This window comes from Dermacentor silvarum, chromosome 6 (assembly GCF_013339745.2).
Source record: "Dermacentor silvarum isolate Dsil-2018 chromosome 6, BIME_Dsil_1.4, whole genome shotgun sequence".
Lineage (NCBI taxonomy): Eukaryota > Metazoa > Arthropoda > Arachnida > Ixodida > Ixodidae > Dermacentor > Dermacentor silvarum.
The window spans coordinates 157339964-157365586 of record NC_051159.1 but is presented as its reverse complement, the minus strand read 5'-3'; the positions used below and the strand labels follow the sequence as shown (position 1 = coordinate 157365586).

The window sequence follows — 25623 nt, the reverse complement described above, 5'->3', positions numbered from 1 at the left end:
AGGTTATCATGCCATAATTGTTGATCACCTTATTAAGACAAGAAACATTTCTAATTGCCAATACAAAATTTATATCTAATGAGAGATGCTTCGCGGCCACATTCCGCTGCTATAATACCGATGGGCAGTTTCTGTCGCATGTTGGCCGCGACGATGCATCGATGTCGCGGTTACTACGAGACACATGAGGAAGTGAAAGAGTTCAGAATGCCTCTTTCCTCATGTAACGCATGGTAAGAAATAAGGATTTAAGTGTTTTCTCGCTCTCTTTTCTGTGGTGATCCCAGAGGTGGACAAAATTATTAGCAGGAGATGGTACGCGGGACCACAAGAAGGGACATGCAACGAATCTTCAAACCCGCGTTTTTTAAGCACAAACACAAAATTGTTACGGTGGGCGGCGGAAGCGGGAAAGAGGCCGCAAAGTGATGGAAACAATAAGTTCAACGAAGCCACAGTCGAAGCGTTCTTACCGCTCTTGTACACCAGGAAGTCAGAATAGACGGTGAAGACCGCTTCCACAGGCCCGTTCTCGTATATTTCAGTCTCGATCTGGGTCTCGTCCCTGTGAAGGCTATAAACTTTTTTTGCTGTAGGAAAAGAAGAAACAAATCCTAAGTACCGATGCGACGGGGTGCGCATAGGTTTCGGAGTGTAGAAACAAAAAGTATATTCGCGGAGGCAATAATTAGTGTTTGTCTGCCTCTTTTGTCGTTTTTTTTTTTCAGGTTGGGAATGAAATAATAATACAGTTTGAATACGGTGAAAAAGCGTAGGTTTGCTTTCCTAGTACTTATGTATTGATTACGGTGGTTATCTGCGTGACACCTTTCTCGCACAGAGATGCTCACGCGCGCGCAATAGAGCTCATTACATCCGAAACTATAGCTTCAATGAAAGAGGTCCTAGATCAGTTAGTTGCGCGGCGGAGTTTTAATGAGTGTAAGAATTTCAGTACTCGCAGGCACGTGGACTCCACTGAATCTTGCCGCCATAAGAACGTGACGGTCGCTGTCGGAAGAACAAGTGCCCTCTGGTTAACGGTAACTAACCTGCAGTTATGAGGACCAGCGTGTGGTGCAAGATGAAGCGTACGATATAGGAAACAAGGACGACTTGTTGTGCACTTTAGAGCGCAGCTCTTAGGCGCCCGGTCCTGCTGCATGCTTCGGCGCCGGCGGCGGCAGCGTCGGGGCATAACTATAGCTGAGCGCTCTCTCCCCCATCGGGATACACACACTCGCCCCAGACACCTCCTCGGAAGCTGCAGAGGAGGCTGCCATTGCCCTAGCCATCGTCAACAAAGAAGCACGGTATGTTTTACCAGATTCCAAAACAGCAATCCCCAATTTCGCCCGAGGCCGAGTCCACGTTCCTGCATTTTAGCATACTGGACGGACTCGTGTCAAGAACGAAGAACTAAGAACGTAACAGCGCAAACATGTCAGCAGACGAAGGAATAAGCACGCGACATCTCGCACCTGCAGAGAGGAGGTAATATTTTCATGCTGTCACGTGACTGACGCAGCGGCTTGCCGCCAGTTTGTGTGGCCGCTCTGCCGCAGCTGCGTTTTAACGACGGTGGCGCGCCGCGCGCGTTTTACCGCTAGTGTGTATGGGGCTTTCTGCTTCGACGATGGGGCTTTCTGCGCGTCGTCTGTTCACCGATGACGCCATCAATAAGGCATGCGGTGAGCGCGTCAAAACAAAAGCGCTGCATGAGTGGAGGTCTGTCTGCGGCGGCTGCTCTGAATCGCGCCCACGCGTCACCCGCGCGCTGCTCCTCGCGATCTCCCGATTAGCGAGTCTGTCGTGCCACACTTATTTCGTTCCGTTTGTAACGCGTCGCACGAGACAGATTGTCCGCGCCAGCCACTATATTGCGAAATGAAATCACGTATGGAGCTGCGCTCAAATTTCGCAATTAGGGAGGGTCGTAATCGCCGGTGAAGTTTTTCGTTATGCTTCACGTGAAGGTCCTCATAATGCAGGACGAGATCGGCCAAAACTACGTTTTACTTGACTAACTTGGAACAATAGGCATATATTAATGGAGTCATTCCTTTAGAATGAGCTACATTCCTTGAGCTGAATTTTCGAGTGCTTCATGGTTATGTGGGCTTTAATCACAGAATACGAATAAGTTTCGATCTGTTTGCTTTCAGAATTAAACAGTGGGCAAATGATTGACACTCTTAACTACATAAACCGGTAAAGTATTATCAAGAAACGTGATGAAGTTTTACGTTCTTTACGAACATTTCAGTTGATACAGTTAATGAGCAACTGAGTATGCAAGCTGAAAAGAACCATCGGACCTATGACACTGAGGAAGCAGGCTTTCTCGATAATTAGGCCGGAAACTTGAATATATCGTGTTGGCGTTTTCCTATCTGAAGCGTCAATTTTCTTATCGTACTCTGTATTCTGCAAGACACTTATTCGTATGAAGTAAAATTGCTGGACGTGGCGGCAGCCCCTACAATAAACATGCGGTGACCCAATGAGCATTGAAATTAAGTCGCCTACTTCCTCTACATCATTTCTTGCAAATACATAGACAACAAGTTAGCTATTCTACAGAAGGAAACTGCGGAGACACAGCAGTGTTATCCGAACTCAGTAATCGCTCCCGGTGCTGTCGTTTTCCGTTCGAATATTTACGAGCAAGTGCGGGCTCTTTGTGAGGCTGTCTATACGCACCGAAGTGCTTGTCCTCGCTGTAGCTCTTCTCGTATCCTTTGCGGCAAACTTGCAGGCACTTCGGCGTTGGTTTCGTGCCCGTGCAGTTAGGCAGTGGACCCTTGATGTGATGCTCACACGGGGGGAAGTCGTAAGGCTGGCAGCCGTCGTCGGTTCCGTATAGGCCTCCGGTTACAAGACCTTCATCCTTGTAATATTGCCAGGCCACTGTAGGATAGCCTCCTCGGCACCTTGCATGGAGAAAAAGTTATACAGGCACTTAAGTATCCTTACGTGCACGAATTCGAAAACATTCTGACTCTTCCGCGCGATGCTTTTCACTTGGTCATGTGCTCGAATTGGGCAAAGGCAATTTTGAGGGTCGGACATCCAAATTTTGGGGGTGGGCCAAGTCTACTTTGGGAGTGTCCCAGGTCGGTTTTGGACGTAGGTCAAGCAAATTTTCTAATTTGGCGAAGTCAATATAGGAGGTGGGCCACCCAAATTTTGCAGGTGGGCGAAGTCAATTTTGGAAGTGGCCAAGTCGGTTTATGAACGTGGGTCAACTCAGTTTTCGAATTGGGCAAAGTAAATTTTGGGGGCGTCCACCCAAAATCTTGGGGTTGGGCCTAGTCACTATTGGGGATGTGCCAGGTCGGTTGAACGTGGGTGAATTCAATTTTCGAATGGGGTAGTCAAGTTTTTGGGTTGGGCCAAGTCAGTATTGAGAGTGGGACAGGTAGGTTTTGAACGTGGGTTAACTCAATTTTCGAATTGGGCGAATTCAAGTTGTTGGGTGTGGGCCACCGAAATCTTGGGGTTGGGTCAACTCAATTTTAGAATTGAGGAAAGTAAATTTTTTGGTTGTAGCTCACGGCGTCCGTCCGATGCCGTGACTGTTCACCGTGGGATTTCGCAGCGCGAGTCCCAGCAGGTCCAGAGCCGGAAACGTGACGTCATCACTTGGTCACGTGATCTTTCTTGCCATCGGATGTTAGCACCGGATGCTCACCGGATGTTTCGCTTCGTGGGGCATACAATGCTTTCGCATTAAAAAAGCAAGCACTGTGGCGTTTTCCGGGAAATGTGATACAACGCCGAGAAACGCGAAACACTGGAGTGTGTTCCGTCTTGCGATGTAAATGAACCACTACAGATTCGAGCTTGCACGCAATTCGACTGGACGACGGCTACTGGTTTTGCAGTTGCCATAAAGCTTTGCTGGTTTGCATACTTGCACTGTATTGACTCAATGCTTACGGCATCATACATAATTGCTGAGTCGCGCGTACAGAAGTAGCCGTGGTTACCACATTTATCCTTGGCAAAATGCGTAAAAGTGATTGTGTCACGATACCTTCTGGGCCGAGATTCCTAGGTGGCCGAAATTAATCGGTAAAACTGCGGCGTTTCACTAAAACTTGCTACGTGTATCATGGCTGTCATGAATCCAGTGAGGCATCTGAGTTGCTGCTGTGGAGTTGTTTTCAATTGTTCAAAAGCAACGGGGGGGGGTAGCACGAGATCATGCGTTTTGATCCCGGTCACACCGGCTGCATTCTGACGGGAGAGTAATGACAGAATAATCGTGTACGCTGCTGTGGTAGCACACATTAAGAAATTGGAGGCCATCAAAGTTAATGTGGAGCCGTTCACCTTGACGTATTTCATGACTTCCTTTTCTTTCGGGCGGTAAACCAATGAAGTCAAACGACTGTAAGGATTGTTCATTCTCAGTTCCTTTCTTGCCTTCGAGGTGAAAGATTGTGAAATATTTATTACAGTATTTGGTTCACGCATGAATACTTTTTTTTGAAGTCTTCTTTTGCCTCCTAGAAATGAGTTATGCTGAATACGTGTTTTCACAACATCGCACTTGGAATACCTTGGAAACGTGGTCTGCAGTCAGAATTCGTACATATTAAATTATTTCTGCGCCTAAACTTACGCCATCACGGTAAATTTCATTGCACGTTCCAGTGGCAATCTTATTAAACTAATTAAATGAGATTGCAAAAGCGTGCAGTTACAGACTCAACAGGTCAGAATCGTTCTTACCTGCTCGTCAACTCTAAAATGATAGAATCAGGCAACTCCTCCTTTTTCGAGCATGACTGCTAGTAGTATACATTTAACTATGTTCGAGATGGAGTGCGCTCGAGCACTCACGAAAGGGAACGTACTAAAATTAGGGGTATGGGGAAGGGGAGGGGGAAAGTTGGCTACGGCAACTCCTGAAAATGAAGTTAAATACGAGACAAGCAGTTACTAATACAGATGCGAGCAATTACTCTCTTTTGTTTAATATTGTGAAAGTGAATAGTACGCGAATTTTGCGCTGTGTACCAGGAGGCGGTAATTGCACGCAATTTGCGAGAATTAGCTGCAATCTCTAGCATACCCGTAGCCGCACTGACGACAGCATGTGAGAAGATCCTCGGCCGAGATGTTCACCTGAACCCTGCCATTGGTGTGGATGCAGATGCGGTCTGACATGGATTCCACGGCTCCGAATGCCTGTGATGTAAACAAAAATGGTCAGCTTTCTGCGTTTGACTTCACACGTCAGAGCGTACTTGTAACGCCTGCCCTAGGCCCTCATACACCAGGTTTGTCTTCCTGCAGAACTAGTTGTTTGCTTGTTTTAATCGCTGCTTTTTTTGCGGTTGTTTGTGTTAAACTGGTCTGCATCTCAGTATGAACAGGTTGGTTGATAGTGCTTAAAATCGACCTTGGCTACAGCAACAGCGCTAATGCTAATTGTGGATGATGCTTCTATTTATTATCAGTCGTATAGAGGGTGTCCCAACTATCATGCACCAAGATTTGAATATATGCAAATGCCCCGTAGCTGGACAGAACCAATGTAATGTCGTCTGCCGTCACTTGGAAATAGTCAGTTTGATTTTTTTTCATAATGTTTAATCGCATAATTGGTCTTAATTATTCAACTTCTAAAAAATAATAATTATACAAAAAGTGTCAATGAGAAAATTGTAGAGCAACATGCAGAACTCCAGCTACAGCTTTTTGTTGCTCAATACGTGCTACATAAAAGTGCTTTTCCGAGCGTGAAAGAAGCCCGCGAATACATGCAAAGTGCCTCGAGCGGCCAGTCGCGCGGCAATTTTGCGTGTATTCGCGGGCTTCTTTCATGCTCGGAAAAACACTTTTATGCAGACGTATTGAGCAACAGAAAGCTGAATCGGAAGTTTTTCATGTTGCTCTACAATTTTCCCATAGACACTTTTCATCAAACTTTAGTATTTAAGAAGTATAATAATTTCTTGAGACTAATTATGTAGTTAGGGGGAATGAAAAAATGTGGTTGATCCCTCTTATATAGGAATCGGTATAGAACACGAAAGTGAAACGTGTCTTCACAGAAGTAGTGTAATGTTTATTGCACATTGATATATAATGTCTATTGGTGTTTTGTGGCTAAAGCGCCCTTAGGCGTTGATGCACCCACGCTGACGCCTGGTGGCACGTCTCCTCCATCACGACTACCAACGTCGATGACCATGAGCAACCGTCGTGCATATGGAAGCTGCACTACGCTGCACACGCTAGCACAACGCGAAAGACGAAGCACGTAACTGACACACTAATACAACGCGCAAGACAAAGCACGTAACTGAATCGTCACCGAGTCAAATCAGCGCGTACAGCGCGTCGTAATTGCAGCTCCGCGATCAACTTCAGAAACATTTTCAGAGCTAATTGCGGAGGCGACGCTCCGCTGTGCTGAGTACGGTGAACGCCACCTAAGTGGCGTTGGTAGTGCTTCTTGATGCCAGCGTCCCTTCGAATGCTGGCATCGAGGCGTCGTAGTGCTGAGACCACCGAAGCGTTCACTGTCGGTGCGCGTTAGTGTCATAATGCAGTACTTCTCTTTTCTGCTCGTAGGCGGCGGCACCGCCCCGAGCAAGAGCGCGGGTACACGGAGGAGTGTTAGATATATAAGGCGCGTCTGTGTAGCTCTCTGCAAATGCGTTTGTGGCGCAATGGGTTAAACACTCGGCGATCTATCGTCGCGGACCGAGAGGTCGTGGGTTCGATTTCCAAATTTTGCATGTTTGTGGAACTTTTTCTTCTGGTTTCTTTCTCTGTATTATGTTCTATGACGTATTTCCGTGACGGAAATACGTCAGTGAAGTCTTGGTGGACCCCGGCATTAAACACTTTCGTGTTAAAAAAAAAACGAATCTGAATATCTCCAAGCGACGGCAAACAACATTACCTTGGTTCTGTCCAGCTACGTGATACTTGCATATTTTAAAATATTACTGCATGATAGCTGGGACACCCTACATACAATATTTGCAGCGTGAAGCATTGATTACATTGTTTGCCAGCGACATACAGACACGATTTCCTGATGGCTCATCATCACCATCATTATCAAACAATTTATGCCCACCGCAGGACGAAGGCCTCTCCCAGCTATCTCCAGTTATCCCTGTCTTGCGCCGGCTGACCCCATCTTATACCCGCAAATGACCCAATTTCTTCCCACCACCTAGTTATCTGTCGTCCTCGACTGCGCTTCCTTTCTCTTGATACGTATCATTTTAACTCTAGTTTACCACCGGTTGCCTGCCTTTTACCAGCTCCATTTCTTCCTCTCAGTTACTAGAATATCGGTTAGCCGCGTTTGCTCTCTAATCCACACCGCTATCTTTCTGTGTTTTAACGTTAACGTCTCTTAACGTACTGATGGCTTCGAGGCCATAAATCCAGGGCATCCAGGGCGGGTGATGAAGCTGAAGGTACTAAAGGGTAGTTTGATCGAGATTGTGTTGCTTCAAACGCCCGGTAGTCTGGTCCGGCAGACTTGAGCGTCTCTCTTTATTTCTAAGGGTGAGTCAGTATTCGTACATTAGTTTAGTCTCTCGCAGAAATATAGGCAGAAGTAGCGTGAGATCTCCTTGTTCACTAGTTGCGATCATTCTGATTACAACTGCTGTACAGACTTGGCGTCTTAAGGAAAAGTTGACATCATGCTGTAGCAGAAAGAAAAAAATTGTGGGAGGAGATGGGGGACACGCACGCCTTACTATATAGCTTCGTCAATGTGTGTATCTTCAAGTGTAAGGAGATTTGATGCAGTAGTTGCGTGATCAGCAAGCACGCTTCCCTCCGCACACAAATAAACACGATGACAAAACATTTAAACGAATACGTCGAGAATGCCGGGGCGCTGGAAATAATGTTAGCGTCAGCTTGTGCGCTTATTTTCTCGCCGAAGCGCGAGGTTCGTTATATTCCTTTAGCCAAGTAGGATATGTGTACAAGCATGATCTTAGACTTTCTTTTTATAAATTTGTAGCGTCTTTTGAGCTTTTGAGCATGATTATTCTGTTATCATACTAAGTGTCCTTTGATTGATAATTGAAAAAACAAACGTAATGGGCCAGGACTTAGCCATGCTGACTCTCTAAGTATGGGATATATATATTGCATATTTAGGTTCCGATGATTGCGACGTCCCGACAACTGAGCGCACGCGTCACAGGTGACATTGCACACTGTTTATTAAAGAAGATAGTCTTTCTTAGGCTACCTAAACGCGAAAAACTTAGTCCGTCCGTCCGTCCGTCCGTCCGTCTGTCTGTCACTCGATTCAACCGCCCAGCCAAAACCGATTCAACCTCCCAGCCAAAAACAACCGAGCTACTAGCCCTGGTGGCACAGGGTCATACACGTCAACATTATACAGCGCAAAGGAAACCTCAAGCCTATTTGAGGCAAAATATATGTACATAACCGGGATCCGCAGCGTTAATTTAATTAAGCATACACGTTGGACTGGTTTTTACGTTAGTAAATGAAACATCAACGCCTTAGCAATTGTGTCGAACACGTTAGAAATGGTGTCAAAGAGACGCTATGCGTTAAAAACAATCCGACTGAAGCCGCGGCTCGCCGGCTTTAAGCCAACAGTAATAAATGGTCCCTACAGATGGCGCGGGAGCAGGGCGAACACAGGAAACTTGAATTGAATTCAGAAAAAGCTCCATTGCATCCTTCGTGGGAGGAGTGAGAGGGGAGGGGAAGAGCGTGAGGGGTGGGAGGGAGAAGAAGAGACAGTGTTACGTATCCGGGGCGGCAGAAGACTCTCGTCTTTCGACGTCATTTGCAGCGAAGCAAGCACATATGCGGCCAATTTTTTTTATCAGCGTTTCTATACTCGCATCTCTCACAAACTTGTGACTTCGTTGACGCGGTGACGAGCTAGCGTACGCTCAGCACACGTCGAGTTTTTGTAGGATACCTCCAAAGTGGGTGAAGTCTACCTTAATGCTATCGCAGTCATACCGGTAGTTGCGAATGACAGATAAAGATACTCAAGCCATCAGTCTATCCAAGCAAGTATACGAATGCCGAGACTTTCATTTATACTTGCTTCTGCTCTTTACTCCCCTTTCTGACATTGTGTGATGCAAGTTCTCCTACGTCGCAGTATGAACATGTCTGATAGTACTAACCACGCATTTAAGAGGCCACAGGCCAAATATGTTTTGCAAAATCGGCACAAAAGACAAGGCGTTATCAGTGTAGAGGCACTAAAGAGAAAAATAATTTGTCCTGCATTTGTAAATTATCCTCCTACATTACCAAAAGCACAACTCTTACCGCGAGAAGACGCTTATTAAACCAGAAAACGCGCAAGAACTAAAGACGGCTGGCGAGGCCGCTTTGGAGTTGCTGCGCCAGGCCGCGATGACGTCACGAATTTAGATGGCGTCTGCTATGTCTTAGTTAATTTTTTATGGGTGATGATGGACCGCTATAGGTTCTAAAGGAGCCAAGGAACATGGCAAGTTTCAAAAACTTTCACTGAACACAACGTGGTGAAAATGCGAAAATTATTTGAAATTTGTGACGTCACTCTGACGTACCGACTTCGCGGCTTCGGCGCGAAATTGAAAAAAAAAAAAAAATTAAACTTCAAACTTCATTTCCTTTTTCTCATCGAAATATATATTATCGCGAAATGAACAACAATACAGTTCTGAAAGAATGTTTTATCAGTTTCAACCACGGTGTAAGAAATATACTTATGTGTTGACACTGCACCCAAAGGCGCTTTCAGATCGTGTTCGCTGTAGCCGCGCCCCATCGGCCCCTGTGCCGCAGCAGGGGGGGAGGGGGGGGGGGGGGTCGCTGAGGCTCAGGGGCCAATGGGGCGTGGCTACAGCGAACACGATCTGTCCGCGCTCTCCGCCGCGGCAGGCGGCGAGTGTCAACACCTGAAGTGTATTTCTCACACCATGGTTTCAACTGATTTAGTGTTTTGCTTTAGTGTCGCCTTTGAGTACTCATGTATTGTTTAGGAAACATATTGTCTCGCTGCACTCACCCAACATGATCCGCACATGGACTGGTCACGAATGACGTGGATGCTGTCACAGTGCGACCACTTCTCGCGGGCGTCGAACGATTCTGGCAGATCTTCCGGGATTTCCTCGTGGTAGTGAAGCGGGAGCCTGTACTTCTTGCTGTCGGGGAGGACGCCCATCAGGCCCTTGATGTAGCTGAAGGGAACGTTCTCGTCGAAGTTCCTACCAGCCTGGGCGGCGGAGTGGAAGCGATAAGAAACGGGAATAATCTTTTATAAGTATAGGTGTTGCACGGATGTAAAAAATGACTGAATATGTTTGAAAACACAACGGCGGAAATGGCAAACAGTTGACCTAATTGTTGTTTACACAATAGCACACGAGCACTTGAATCGAGAGGGGGGCGAGTTGGCACATTTTGGGAGTCTAGTAAGAGCGCACTAAGTACGCAGGACGGTCATACCCAGAAATTTTGAGCATCGCCCCGGCGACTACTGAATGGGCTGCTATATATATATATATATATATATATATATATATATATATATATATATATATATATATATATATATATATTTCCGAAGGCCTGTCGCCCGGATTTCAACAACTTTGTGAGCAAAGTCCCGAGAGTACGCCCTTCTAATACCGTGCGTATTTTCGGCCCTTATTCGTAATTTTCCTGCTGCGTTATAGCAGTGCTTCTGCTCTCACCGAAACTCTGCTCTAACGCAGAAAAATACATTGCGACTAGGTGCTGTAAAGACCAATGGTAAATGTAGGGCATTTCCTCTCGATATTGCTAATTGAATTTTTTTTAAAATTCGGTTGGTTTTCTGAAAAATATTTTTTAGAAATGCTTGAGTTGCGCTGATTGAGTTTTAAAAATGATTGAGTTACGCTGGTGCACTGCAGTGACGTTCGGCAAATAGCCGAAGGGGCAGCGTCCAAAATTCCTGGACATGCAAAGGCAGCGCCCGTGTTGAGTCTTTAATCGCCCTCGCCCTTAGCGCGCTGTAACTAGTCTATACCAAAATAGTAACATATGCTTTGTTATATTTTACTTACAGCCGTACCAATCGCTTCACTGTTGTTATGAGGTATTGTATTACCTTTTCCGAGATGTTTTTGTAGACATTTGTTCTGCATTATACTGATCTCGTCCACACTTGCTCACGGCGCTATCCAAAACTTACACACTACTATATAGATATGAGACGCCAAATAAAGCTTGCTAGCTTCGGCCGGAGCTCATGCTTAAGCAGCTTAAACTGTTCTCATTGAAATCGTCTTCTTGTTGCGTTACAATAGATAGGAGGAAGGAACTGATTGCGAAACTCGAATAAAGTTACTCCTCCTAATCTTCATTTTCTGGTTAGTTATATATAAATATTGGTACGTTTCCCGTCTGACCAACACCGATTTTCGGGCACCTTCTTTTGTCGAATGTGGACGAAAATGGCATCTGTGTGCCCACACCCTTTGTAGTAGCTTTAGATATTCCTGTTTGGAACATATGTGTATGTTATAAAAAAGAGATTATTCATATTTTCTTCCGCTGCTTCGACTGCAGTGGACTCCCAGCCGCGGTGCCGCATTTAGATCAGTGGTGAAATGCAAGAACACCCATGACTCAGTGCATTGAGGGTACGTTAAAGATGCCCCGGGGGTCAAAATTAATCCGGAGTGCCCTACTACGGCATGCCTCATAATCACATCGTGGTATTGACACGTAAAACCCCAGAATTCAGTTCAACTTCAGTGGATACGGAAAAACGTTGTCATCATTCTTGAAATACTTGAGAACTTGCAAGAAAGATCGTAAGACTCTATCTAGTTCAGATACTCATGTGTACTGAACACAAAGGCGCGGCTGATTCGCCGTTTCTAAGTATTAGGCATTAGAATTCGGCTTAAGGTTGGGACATTCGGAGCTACGGTGGGCCACGTGTCGGCAGCGAATCTCTGCCCTCATCGTAGGGCAATAACAAATGGAACAAACGTACTCACCTTCCACGTTGTGTTGATACTGTTAATGAAGTTAATCATTTCGTCCGACAACGGCTCCACGGATGGCGGCACCATCTCACGGCCTTGCGCCTCGACCACGAACAGTGCGCACAAGACGAGAAACTTCATCTTGGCTTCGGAGAGATCACAAGTAGAGAGAGTGTCACGGGACGTGTTCACTGTTAAGCATTATATAGCTACGTCACTACTTCTCACTGGTCGGTGTATCCGTTAGACAATACATATACCCGTATCAGACTACTTATTCATCGATTCCTATCGGAATCGGGCAACAAGGAAACAAGGGCTAACCACATATGTTCTGAACGGTTAAACATTTTTTTTTTCTGTTTCACCCAACGAGTGACACCGAGAGCAAGATTTAGTGTGGTGCTTGGACTTCTCGGACGGCGGTGTTGTATTTATACGCGGGTGCGACAGGTAGGCGTGACGAATCACGTAAAGCAACTCGCACTGGGTAGAAGAAACAGCGCCCTGGCAGCTACCAGGTTTCTCGAAACGCTGTCGCTGCGAGGAGCGACGCCATTGGCGTTGCAGGGGTCGGTAGTGCACGCGATGAGACCGACGGGAAAAATGTCGGCGCTGCTCAGCACGCAGATAAATATCAGGCAACGCTTCCTTTGACTTTAACCGCCCGCTCCGCTCAGAGCAGCGCATACACATAGCCGCTCAGCAGAAACGCTAGCGTTCTTACAGTGTGCGTGCCCACAACACTCATGCTATAGCAGCTGAAGGGACAACGCTGCTACGCCTGCGCGGTGGTGTTGCTCCGCCACTAGGATGATTGAGAGTAGCGTTGATGGCGCGATGTCTTTAGTTCTTCGTTGCCGCAGCCAAATCTACTTCGTGTCTCTCGAGACCATTAACCCATCGCGCGAGTTGCGCATGCGCCGATGATAGCGGGACAGCATGACGGCAGCGGCGGCGCCGACGGTGGGAAATGCGCCTGGAGCTTCCGTAGATTAATTGCTATCGCAATGAAACGTTTCGGCTTCCTTGCGCAAATCTTGTGCACAAATTTAAAATGCTCGAAATACTTTTTAGTAGCTGAACCTAGTAACCTTACGCATGCGGGAACAAAGATTCCCATCGTATTGACCCAGCCTCTGTTCAGTCACTTTGATAAGTAGACGCTCATGATTCTATCGTAAAAATTTAAGCGCACTTATGCATCCTTACGTGGTTGAGTCCCCTACGTGGTAGCCCATGTAAAGCGTTGGATGGATAACCGGTGGACCATTAGAGTTACAGAATGGGCACCAAGAGATGGGAAGCGCAGTCGAGGACGGCAGAAAGCTAGATTGAGCGATGAAATAAGGAAATTTGCCGGCGCAAATTGGAATCAGCTAGCGCAAGACAGGGATGTTGGAGATCGCAGGGAGAGGCCTTTTGTCCTGCAGTGGACATAAATATAGGCTGCTGTGATGATGATGATGACGTGGATGAATGCGGAAGCATTGCGACGTCTCTACAAAGACGCTTCGGCCTCGTTCACGTACTTGGGTGGACGTGCCAAGGAGCCGGGTGCCACTACTGTTTGAGAAGTCGAAGGTCGTTCATCGGAGCGCACGGCAGAACTCACCGAAATGACCGCACCGAATGGCAGTGCCGCGACGCGCGGCGCTATATCCGCCTGAGACCCGAACACAGCTATGTGATATAATCGCTCTTCAAGGTGGCTTTCAGTGTGTACGGTTATATTATGAACTTCAAAAACAGTCTTTAAAATTTAAATGCCACGGTTAGATTCTAAAAACTGCGTTTCCATGGTACGTGAACATCTCCTCGTCTCCTCGTGTTTGCTGTGGTAAAAACTGTGTTTCATTGCTTAAACGCGGAGATGAAGATGGAACTACGTGAAGCACATTGCCATGTTGCTGGCGCGTCCGATATTTTCCCGCAATCTCAGGGATATTGATACACACCTGAAGGTTGATTGCAGCCGTCTGGGACGAGACAGAGGTCTAAATCAATGCAGTGTGAAATTCCTCGAAAGCGGATGACAAGAATACGAGTAAACCACTTCTTTACACTTACACATGCGCCGTACTTTGCACCCAGAAAGAATATTCTGCGTAATCACTTCCGAGCGAACTTATAAATGTGCAATGTATTGTAGAAGCGGTCTTAGGACGATATATCGGCCGGCCACACCGTTGCCGCTTCCCGACAAATGCAGCTTCTAGCCGTTATGTTTGGCGGGAAACGTTTGCGACGACCGCTGTGCGCGAAGGCGAGATTTCTGGTTCATTTTTAGGGGCGAAGCTCCTTAAAGCGGCACCCGTTCGTCCCTCGTCGTAGTAGTAGTGTGTAACCAGTCTGAGAAAAATGAGAAAAAAAATTCTGAAGTTGTGTCCGTAGCGCGGAATCGAACCAGGGACCCATCGCTTCCGAGCGCGTGGCGTTAGCCCACTATGCCACGAAGCACACATAGACACAAGCACCACGATGGCAATAAATACCCAACATTAACGAAAGGCCGCGTTTCTAGCGCGTTTATAACGCGTTTGTGCTAGCGCGTTACGGCCCGTGTAAGAAGCTGGTGTAAGACGCTGTGGCCTCTCCGCCTTACCTTCAACGCGTTTCGAACGCGCTGCCCAAGGCGGTGGCAAGTCAAGTTCAAGTCGAGGAGCGTTTATGAATACGGGGGGTGTACTCTCTCAGCAGTCATGTGATGGCGTCGGCAAACGCGGTGCACGTTCCGGCATGTGTAAATGGCTGCGTAAGACGCTGTGGCCGCTCCCCCTTACTAGAGAGTACTGCACGTCTCTAACGCGTTTGTGCTAGCGTCCCCTTAAGCGGGAGATCCGATGATTCCCTCCGGAGCTTCGCCCACTCATCATCATTCACCCCGTGGATATGCTGTGATTTTTTTGTTTCCCCCGCACGGCCGCTGCTGCCGTGGATGCGCGGAGGTGAGCGTCACCTGGTGGTGCTTCGAGGAACACACGTAAAAGAAATACACGCAACATTTCTGCGCAACTGGCCACTCGAGGCACTTCGCGGGTATTGGCGGGCTTCTTCCACGCTCTGAAAAACACTTTTATGTAGAACGTATTGAGCAACAGAAAGCATGATCGGGACTTTTTCATGTTGCTCTATACTTTTATCATTGACACTCTTAACCTAATTATATTAATTGAGAAGTGGAATAATTAATTAGGACTAATTATGTAATTAGTTGGAATGCAAAAGATAATCTGAGTATCTCCAAGACAAACAACATTAACTTGGTTCTGTCCAGCTCCGTGGCATTTGCATGCTTTTAAATCTTGGTGCATGATAGTTGGGACACCCTGTACATTATTGCTATTGCAATAAAAAAAGAAAGAAAAAAGACGGCAGCATAGATGCAAGCGAAAGCGAGCGAGTCTTGTCACTGTGGCCGTAGAGTGGTTGCATTCCTTATTATATTACGATTATTACATACCAAGATCAAATTACAAGCTTTAAGATTCGAAGAGATTCTGCTTCCAGTAATTCGACGCTGTGTTCGCCGAATGAATGCCGGATCTAATTTCAAGGTTAGAGCGTCATGTTAGCGTTGGCATGGGTGGGTTCTATGCAATGCAAAGAGTTGAAATCAGAGCTATATACAGTAAAATGGCCACCCGCTTTGTCAATCTGACCCTTTTCAACACATATAAAATAGGCAGAACAAAAAGAAACTGTCGTCAATTTCACTTATCCGCAGCACAGCAAGACTGAGTGATGGAAGCTGTATGTATGTAGCATATAGTCGTATGTTTAGAGGAAGGTTTTACGTTTGTACCTGTTTGCATTAGCTTGATGCGACAACAGAGACAGAAATGCACACACCAGAACGCGTTAATTCTAAGTTTTGCGCAAGCATGATTGTGTGAGTTCTTACCTTAGCTGGGCTACGGATGTCACCCCTCTGTCGAGAGAAAGTTCGTCTTCTCTTATATAACTTGTATGTGTGAACATCTGTGAAGTATATTGTCGGTCTTATCGTCGACGTCCCTTCGCGATCTATGCACATGACGCTTACAACAATAGAATGAGCTTATCGGACGCACCCATATACGTCGGATTGTTGTGCCGACAAGCAAATTATCTCATAACAAGCTGACGTTGTCCACGGCTGCGCTTCAATGGAAGGAACTAGCTGGAAGAGAATAGATTTTTCTCTACTAATCCGGGTACAAGCCCAGAAAACGCCTGGTTCTCACCTTCAATCTCACCTTCAAGCCTGCCCCTACCGCCGGCTGCTGCGTATATACGCTGCGTGGGCGCCCATATCTTGAAAGGGTTCTGCGATGTTAACCAAGTAAGCGGTCGCGTGGGCCTCATCTTCAAATCTATCTGCGATGTGTACAAAGTGTGCCGAGTGCTGGTAGCTTTGTATGCGCTGCAATTTCGACGCTTAGTTCGCGTTGAAGAGAGACGCAGCATGAAGGTCAATTCGCTCGCTGCTGCTACCACGCCGACCAGCATCTGTGTATTGTCTTGTGGTGCATTTGTAGATGCCGTAGTTGCTGACGGCACCGAGCAGCGTCTGTGTCCTTTCCCAAAGCAAGCAAAACCGTGCTATCACTCGACAAACTTGGTTTAACCGCGTCCGACCACGGCAATTTTTTAAGGTGAAAGCCTTAAATCTCTGTTTCAAGGTCGCTGAGAGGTACAGAATAAAAATGGGTGAGGCTTAACTCTTGTAAACCTAGTTATCAGGAGCGAAAAGTCTGTTTGGCTTGGTTTTGCAAAGACTATGCACACAGTATTTCATTAATGTATGATTCCGCGCTTGGTAAGCTTATCTATAACGTGCTAATCTGCACTCCCTTTGTTCCGTTGTTTCAGCAGCCAACTTCGCCTTTGCCTGAGATTTCGCAGCCTGCTGTCTAGCTATATGTACTGGATGATTGGATTCAGCCGGTCGCTTGCGCTGAAGCGCACGCACAGATGGCCCAGCCGGCGCGCCATCCATGACGAGACCATGGTGTAAGAAATATATTTCAGGTGTTGACACTGGCCGCCCACGGGGCGGAGAGCGCGCACGGATCGTGCTTGCTGTAGCCACGCCCCATCAGCCCCTGAGCCGCAGCATCTCCCATGCAACTACGGCTCAAGGGCCGATACGGCCGAGCCGTAACCATAGAGTTTCACACTATAAAACCTAGGGGGAAATGTGGCGCTGCTGCGCTGTGGTATGCAAGGGAATGCCGGTATATTGTGGATTCGGATTGGCATCGTTCTTGGAGAGCCCGAACGTCTTGAAGACGCGCCTGGCTAGCACCGTTCCGTCTGTCACAATGATTCATTTCCTGCTAAAACAGCACGTAAAAAACTGCTTTAGCTTTATTATTACACAAACACATGTTTTGTTTAATTTTGAGGACATACTATTGGATGCACAATTCCATGAAACGTTAAAACTTTCAGCTGACCGCTAAAGTTGGAGGGCAGACGACAAGATTCTCGCTCGCTTTGTAACAACTTGTCGTCTGTTCTTGCTTTTCTTCGCTTGATGCTGCATTGTAGGTGAGTAAACTTTACTAAGAGATGTAATATGGGTGAATGAAAACCTTTTATGTAGATTTTATTTTAAGAACGCGTTATTTGTGTAGCCATAGCCACGTTTTAGACGAAGCCTCGTACAACACCAGCCAGCACAAGCCTCGCAGACACATATCCCGTCATTCCCATGAGGGCACGGCAGCCCTTTAAGAAACTCGCATAGACGGTGGCGCCAGTTTACCCTCTAGGTTTTATAGTGTGAAACTCTATGGCCGTAACCCAGGCAACCTAGGCCATTGCAATCTGGCGTTTCAACGAACGCTCGTCCCACTGACGCGTCCGCCGTTTTTGCGCTGAACAAGATCTGGTCGCGCCGTTGGGCGGAGTGTCTACACCTTGAGTATATTTCTTACACCATGGGCGAGACTGAGTGACCAAGCACCGGCGACGCCTCGCCTAGTCATGTGGTACCGCAGCGGCAAGGCTCCGAGCGAGCGTAGCTGCGACGCGTCTCCACAGCGGATCACGTGGCGTGACGTCAAACCTGCCACACTTGTGCCCCGGCGGCTCGCGCTCCGGCTGCTCAAGGTCATTGCGACGTGATGAATCACCTTGCGAGACAAGGCGTAGTAGAGATTTGGCTGAGCCAGCTCGCCTCGCGCTTGCCTCGCGCTCGTGCCACTGTTCGCGCGTTCGTCGTCTTCTTCCGCAGCTGGCTCCGATGCCGCTCACCATAAAATAAAGAGGAAGCAGAATGCAGCAGAAATGCAACATAGACGACTTTGGAGCTACATTAAATAGGCGGTGCGTGGAATCTGAAAAGGAGTAATGGGGCCGGTGATAACGTTTGCAAATGAAATTCTGTGCTAGCGTTCCCATACTGCCCATCGCTCTCAACGCCGGAGGGCATTGACAGAAAGGGCAACAGAGGCACTGGGTAGGAGGAGGGAAATGTCAGCGGTTGCATGGGAGGGCTTCGATGGAAAGGGCAACGGCAGCGCTTGGGAGGAGGAGGGAAATGCCAGCGGCAGCGGCGAGGATATCGTTAATATCCTCGCCATTTTTCAACGAGTGTGTGAGAAAGAGGGTGGCAGCCGGGCCTTGTGGTCCGAGAGATTAGAAGCAGTTGCTCCCGTTCAGAGTCGCGTTGTCATGAACTACTTGTCCGATGATAAAGCGCGAGTCTTACAGCGCAATGATAGAGCGCGATGATAGCGCAGCTTGCAACACCGACACCGCGTTCCACCGCGTTGCAATGCCGACAGCGCGTTCCAGCAGACCCACTCCGCGAACGCGTCTCTCTCTCTCTCTCGCTCTCATTTTATATCTCTCTCCCGAGCATAGCGCGCAAAACCTCTTCTTCACCACTCAGAGCATTGGCACGAGCGCGTACGAACGCGCCTGCTTGGACGAAGACGACGACGCACGAACGCAATCGTATGGTTCGCATGAATGCAGTTTCTGCAAGCGTGGCCGTATAGCCTAGTGGTTACGACGCCCGCCTTGGGACCGTGGGTACGAGAGTTCGAATACCGCCTCGGCAAGAAAGTTTGTTTCTTTGTCCAATGCTCATGATGATAGTTTCTTCATACGACCACAAATTACGGCTGTTTTAAACAGCTTCGCTGTTAAACGGAACAGCTTTGGTATTTTAGAATGAAGGAATTTGCTTTACTCCACCATTATAGTTTATCAAGGACGGTGTTTGCTAGTTGTGATAATTTATATAGACGTTTAACAGTATAAGTCCTAATATTGCTCCCTTGGGGAACACCATGCAACTTCTAAATTCAGGGAGTCTGAGTATTCTCCTAAGATGCAAACGCATTGTTTCCTATGGGTTAAGTAAGACCTTAGAATGTCCAGGGGTAATCCGCGGAATCCGTAATGTTCGAGTTTTTTTAGTAGAGTAATATGATTGATCCTGTAAAAGGCTTTGGATGAAAAATCGATATAACGCCTAATGTAATTTTTTTATTCATAGGCGTTCAAGATTAAATCCTTCAGGGTTAATAGAGCTAATTCAGCCGCTCGGCCCCTACGAAACCCAAATTGATGCGGAGATAATAATTGATATTTTTCTACAAAGGGTCATTCCACTCGAAACGTCCCAGACTTAAAAAGCGTAACATCGTTGATTTTCTTGAAACAAAATTGGGCTCTATGGCTATTATGTGAATAAGGCTTCACCAAAGTATTTTCGGCGAAAAAAATTTTCATCACGTGAGCGCTCTTAGAAATTTCCGCAAAGGAGCCATAGTTCATTGGAGGTAAATATTTTTTATTCAGGTCTGCAACTAGGTGCAATAACATATTTATTTTAGAGCATTGTAGGGGCATCCTTCTTTCATATATTGTGATAACTGAATGCATTTTATAATTTTACGGGTTTATTTGGCTCAGTAAAAAAGCAAATTTGTTCTCCATAAAATGCGCCAATTTTTCATCTACAATAATTTTTCTCCCTTTTTGCCTGTTGCTATAGTGTATGCTAAATATAATGTGGAATTAATAAGGCATATATTTTTTAGAAAACACCTCCAATTTTGGCAAAAAATTTATTTTTTTGCGGGATTCAGGCCAAATAAAAATATGTCAGATATCTCAATATACGCACCGACCTCTTAGCTTGTGATTTAGAAATTTTTATTCCAGTAAATTTTGTTTGAAGCGAGGAAAAGCCTCTACGGTCTTGCGAGGAAAAGATATTGAGCTATCTGACATATTTTTATTTGGAGGCCTTAAGGCTTAAATGTGGCCTGAATTTCACAAACAATTCATTTTTTGCCAACTTTGGAGGTGTATTTCTAAAAAAATATATTCCCTAATAATTTCTAATTATTTTTAGCATACACTATACCAACAGGTGAAAAAGGAGAAAAAATATTGTAGATGCAAAATTTGTGCAGTTTATGGAAAAATATTTCGGAAAACGCAACATTTCTTGCTTTTTTACTGAACCAAATAAACGCGGAAAATTCTAAAATACATTAAGTTAGCACATTATATGAAAGAAGGATGCTCCTAGAATTCTCTAAAATAAAGTTTGTTATCGCACCTAGTCGAAGACCTGAATAAAAAAAATTACCTCCAACCAACTATTGTTCCTTCGCGGAAAATGCAAAGAGCGCTCACGTGATCAAATTCTTTTTCAACAAACATACTTTGGGAAACCTCATTCACATAATAGCCATCTAGCCCAATTTTTTCAAGAAAATCAACGATGGTCGCTTTTTGGGTCTGGGACGTTTCGCGTGGAATGATCCTAAACCGACACAACCATTTTACAGATAACCTTCTCTAAGCCTTTTGAAATGACGGGGAGCACTGACAACGGCCGATAATTTGACATGTCATTTCTGTCCCCTGATTTTAACAGAACAGTCACCTTGGTCCGTTACATTTTTGTTGAGAAAACGCCAGTAGACAAGCAAACATTGTATACGTGGGTGAAAGCGGACACTAACAAGTCTATTGCAAATTGAATCGGTTTAATCTGGAGACCATCAATGTCACGTGCCTTACTGTTCCTTGAGGATATAAAAGCAGACTAAACCTCGTCAGGTGCCGTAGGCTGAAAAAACGCTGTATTTACACTGGGCGCCCCCCTCCCCCCCCCCCCCCCCCAAAAAAAAAAATTGAGAGCATCTATATTGTGAGTGCTCATCACTAAATTTGTAAAATGTTCATTCATACGATTTGCTAATTCTAGACCCTTTAGCTGCTTCCAATTTTTGGTAATCTCGAGCTCTTCATAGCGATTTCTGTCGCGGTTTAGGAGCTTATTAAGCGCACGCCAAGCTAGGTTGCCTTTGCTATCCGCATTACTAAACAGTTTTTCCAGATACGCTTTTTTGTATCTCGGAGAAACTTGGTTACAATGTTTCTGTATTTCTTACATGCAAAAAAGATCATCCGGGCTTCTTGACTGCACAAAGTCAGAGTATAATTGTTTTTTTTTACGAATTATCTTTAAACACTCATTTGTTAACCAAGGTTTGCGTATCTTTCAAGATGTCTTTACCTTTTTTATTTTAAAACAACTAGTGTGCATATTTTATTATACTCATGAGCGTATCGTAGGCCATATCAGCATCGTTACACTCAAATAAGGACTGTCCAGTCGACACTTCGAAGTTGGTTTCGAAAGTCATTCGTTGTTCTTGGATTTATTTCCTGGATGGCGAAATATTTACATTGGTTTCGTTTCGCTTTAAGTGTGTTATTTTGTTTAGAAAACATTTATATCGGCAAGTGATCACCTAGATCGGCAACAATGATACCAGCATTGATATCTTGCATTGGGCTGTTCGTAATAAATAAGTCGAGAAGAGATTCAGAAAGGCATGTGACTCGAGTGGGTGTTTCTATCACGTTCGCACAACGAAAAGAATCAATGAGTAAGATCAGATTGAGGGGTACTGTATTCGATTGCAGTAAGTTTATATTACAGTCACCGCCTATGTTTATGCACAGTCTATTTTGGTAAACATAACATAGTAATTGTTCTAAAAAGACTAAAAAGCTTTCACAATTACCATGAGGTGGTCGATACAAAACAGCGAAAACATAGGATCCAAATTGTACTGTAAGCTCTTCGTAGTCTGGTGTGGTTTTTGAGAGATCTGCAATCAAGTCACATGAAAGCCTTTCTGACATCATCTGATGTGAATTCGTTAAGAAATGATTCTATCTGATCGTGTTTATTACGGGCAGACTGAACATTAAGATGCAAAAGGTAAGAGAGTCGGCGTAACCAGGACGAACAAGGTTGCATGGCACGATCATAGCAAAATAAGAGATAAAAGATGTGCGTTGCCAATCATCACTAGCAGATTTTAGCTAGGTATGCCTCGCATGTAATTTTAACCACACAAGACTCTTCCATTTGTCGCGCGAACACTTTTCCGTCCCTCTCCCATACAAAGCGCCATTTAATTTCCTTTTTCTTTGCAACAGTCATGCCAAGCAGTTGCTTTAGTTGAGGGCACACATGCTCGTTCACGAAGACACACTGCTTGGAAGAAAAATCAATGTCTTCTGCGGTGATCCTTGCTTTTCGTGCTTTTTTGATCACAGCATCCCGTTTCGACCGACGATTGAAAGACACGACTATGTTCTTATCAGTATCAGAATTCCGCACAGGAACGCGAGGGCAAGCATCGATATCTTGTTCAGTTATCGGCACGCCAAGCGCTTCCCCGTCCTTATGCAGAACGTTCCCAAGGTTCTCATTCTGCAAGCAAGGAACACCTTTCACCTCAATGTTCCTATTTCTCGAATATTGATCCTGTGTCACTATCTTTAATGCGTTCTGACGCACTTGCTTCCTCAGCTTCTCAATTTTTTACAGAAGAGGCTTGTGTGCTGCTTTTAGGTCGGAATTTTCTTTTCTAAATTCTTCACATTCTGCTTTCAAAGCCTCATACTGTTCACTAGTGAATTCGCCACTTTGCTTGAGTTCCCGAATTTCATTACGGAACTCACGTTTGAGATGCGCAATTTCCCGTTTAAGTTCATCATTTCCCATTTTGAGCAGCAGCAGAAAGACACGGCAAACACACAAAAATACGAGCACCTCAGGCAAAATTGGCAGCAGGGCAGCAGAGCAGAAAAGCAGACTATAAGCAATAAAAAAAATAATAATTTCCAACCTGCAGAATAGACGAAAGGCAAGTGCCGGCTCCTGTTGCCGTCTCTGCTGCCAAATGACGGCGAAGGCAGCGAAGGGCCAGCAGTGCTCCTTATAAAGGGCTTGCAGAGCAACCGACGTGACTCATATCCACGTGTTCCCGCAATCAGTCGTATGCAGTCCAGGCTGCAGGCAGCGATGCATCCGCTGGGTGCGTCGGTGCAGTTGCACTGAGGGTACAATGCACCCCCCAACCTTCTTGAAATTCGTTGAGCGTCTGCAGAATCTGCAAAACAGACGAAAGGGAAGTGTCGGATCCTGTTGCTGCCTCTGCTGCCAAATGACGCGATTAGGTGTGTCAGGCAAATAAGTAGTCTTTGCCTTCTTCGCGACCGCACCATGTGAAAACCCCGGAATGCGCGACCCCCTCGAGCTCGTCTTAAAGAAAAGGGTGCGTTCGGGACCCGAGAATAAAGAAACAAGGAAGACGAGTTGCAAATAGTTTTGCCTTTTGAATTCAGTCTGCGGGAGATTAGTTGCGTGTTGAACGTTTGACAGGCGTAAGGAATAGCGCAAGTTTTATTTATTTTTGTTTTTTTTCTTAGGCTGTTCGCCTTTTCGGCTAAAGTTAGACACACAATTTCAAGCGGATTGTTTACGCGACGGCAGGTATAGACTTGGAATGCAGTGTCAGGGTTGCATATAATTTGGAAGGTCACGCGCAAGTTGCGCAAGTTGATGAGCTACGCTTTTTGCGCGAGTTCATAACAAGTCGCGTTTTGTTAGAATGGAGTGCTTTTTTTTCGAGGCACGTTTTGTAAGTTGCGTTCATTAATATTTTATTTAATAGAGGCTACGTTTGAACAACTTCTGAGTTATAGGAACGTTTTGTGCAGAGGGCATTGTTAGTCTCTTCCCATCGTGGTGGAGGCAGATGTTTTGGGGTTAATGTGATGTTTGCTTTCATGGAAACGTGACAGATGACCGCTCGAGAAAGGAAAGCGTCAGTGTTTTCGTTTTCTTTTATTCTTGCGGAGAGGTAGGCGGAAGATAGCCTGAATGTAGTTTTGATTGCGACTAGTTTTAGATAGTTCGCTCGAGTTTTCGTCAAGATAAGGCTTTCTTTTCTGATTCCTTGATTTCTAATAATCACGCTGTATCAGGTTGCATATTGATTATTCTGCAGTCTACTTCAACTGATCTTAGAACGCGTCTGATAATTGTTCCCGCACGCACGTGAAGAGCGCGCCTTAGAAATTGGTTGCGATGATCACGTTTAGAGATGGCATGCTATGCAGATTCATTTTCTTCTCAACGTATTGTGTAAATGTATGTCACATAAGTACGGCCACCTGCTCATATCGAGCATAGAATTAAAGCAGCACAGTTAGAAGTGCGCTAGAGGTAAGGCAGAATTTAGGCCTTCTGAGCCAATTTCGGCACGTGATAAGATTGAAGATTGTTTTCCCTTTTGTTTATTTGGCAGTTCCGGCATTATGTAATGATTATATGACTCCTACAATTAACCCGTGGCTCTCAGTCCCCAGCGGCTGCGGAGCACCTGACCAAGGCGGCGGTCAGACCTGCGACGCAGCAGACGATGCTAAGAATCTCTGGGTACGGACAGGCCGCCACTGGAAACTGAACTTGGCAACGTTCAACACGCGCACCCTCTCGAGTAAGGCTAGCTTAGCAGCGCTATTTCAGGAATTATCAGGCATTGCCTGGGATATTATTGGACTTAGAGAAGTAAGAAGAACTGGTGAGGCTTATACAGTGCTGAATAACGGCCACGTCCTGTGCTACAGAAGTCTTCCAGATAAGAGAGAATTCAGGGTAGGATTTCTAGTCCATAAAGACATGGCGGGCAACATTGAGGAATTCTACAGCATTTGAGAGGGTAGCAGTCATTGTAATATAGCTGAATAGAAGGTATAGAATGAGCCTACACCCCAACCTCCAGTCACGATGATGAAGAAATAGAACAGTTTTATGAAGATGTTGAATTAGCAATGAGAAAGGTGGAAACTCAGTGTACTGTAGTCATGGGCTACTTCAATGCAAAAGTGGGGAAAAAGAAGGCTGGTGAGCAGGCACTTGCAAGCTGCGGCTCCATGGCTTTGAGCAACGCAGGCATCAAGCCGGCCGAGCTGCGTCAAACAACACGACCTCCCGATGCACCATCTGGCGGCGGGGGTACTGTTGTGCCTCGCGGTTAAGGAGGCTTCACCGGCAAACCTGCAGCTATGAAATTCTGTTGAGCCTGTCGAGCTTTCTGGACAAACTACGCGTACCGGCGAACGTGCAGCTACGCGAGGCCATTCACGCGGCATCGTCTTTTCAATGCCAAAGAGCTGACAACGAAGCATGCGTCACATCAAGATGATTGACAAGTGGCTCTGCATCGTGTGTTCGTCTGAGCTGATGAACCAGTCAGGTTCTGTGAAGGACCCAAAA

General features: G+C 45.9%; 1 protein-coding gene across 3 annotated transcripts in view; it reads right to left on the bottom strand.

The window, feature by feature from the left end:
* Window positions 1-204: 204 nt before the first annotated feature.
* Window positions 205-25623, bottom strand: part of LOC119456980 (cathepsin B) — a 53986-nt gene continuing 28567 nt past the window's right edge. The window contains exons 1-6 of one of the 3 annotated variants that reach the window (XM_049669701.1): window positions 23189-23318; window positions 12036-12169; window positions 10049-10258; window positions 5084-5199; window positions 2704-2933; window positions 205-590 (exon numbers count right to left, since the gene is read on the bottom strand). In XM_049669701.1, the coding sequence (XP_049525658.1) occupies window positions 220-590; window positions 2704-2933; window positions 5084-5199; window positions 10049-10258; window positions 12036-12164 (1056 nt within the window). In that variant the 5' untranslated portion in view covers window positions 12165-12169; window positions 23189-23318 and the 3' untranslated portion in view covers window positions 205-219. Of the gene's footprint in view, window positions 591-2703; window positions 2934-5083; window positions 5200-10048; window positions 10259-12035; window positions 12170-15927; window positions 16062-23188; window positions 23319-25623 lie in introns of those variants that run through there. The other 2 variants (XM_049669702.1, XM_037718800.2) reach the window with 2 other exon arrangements.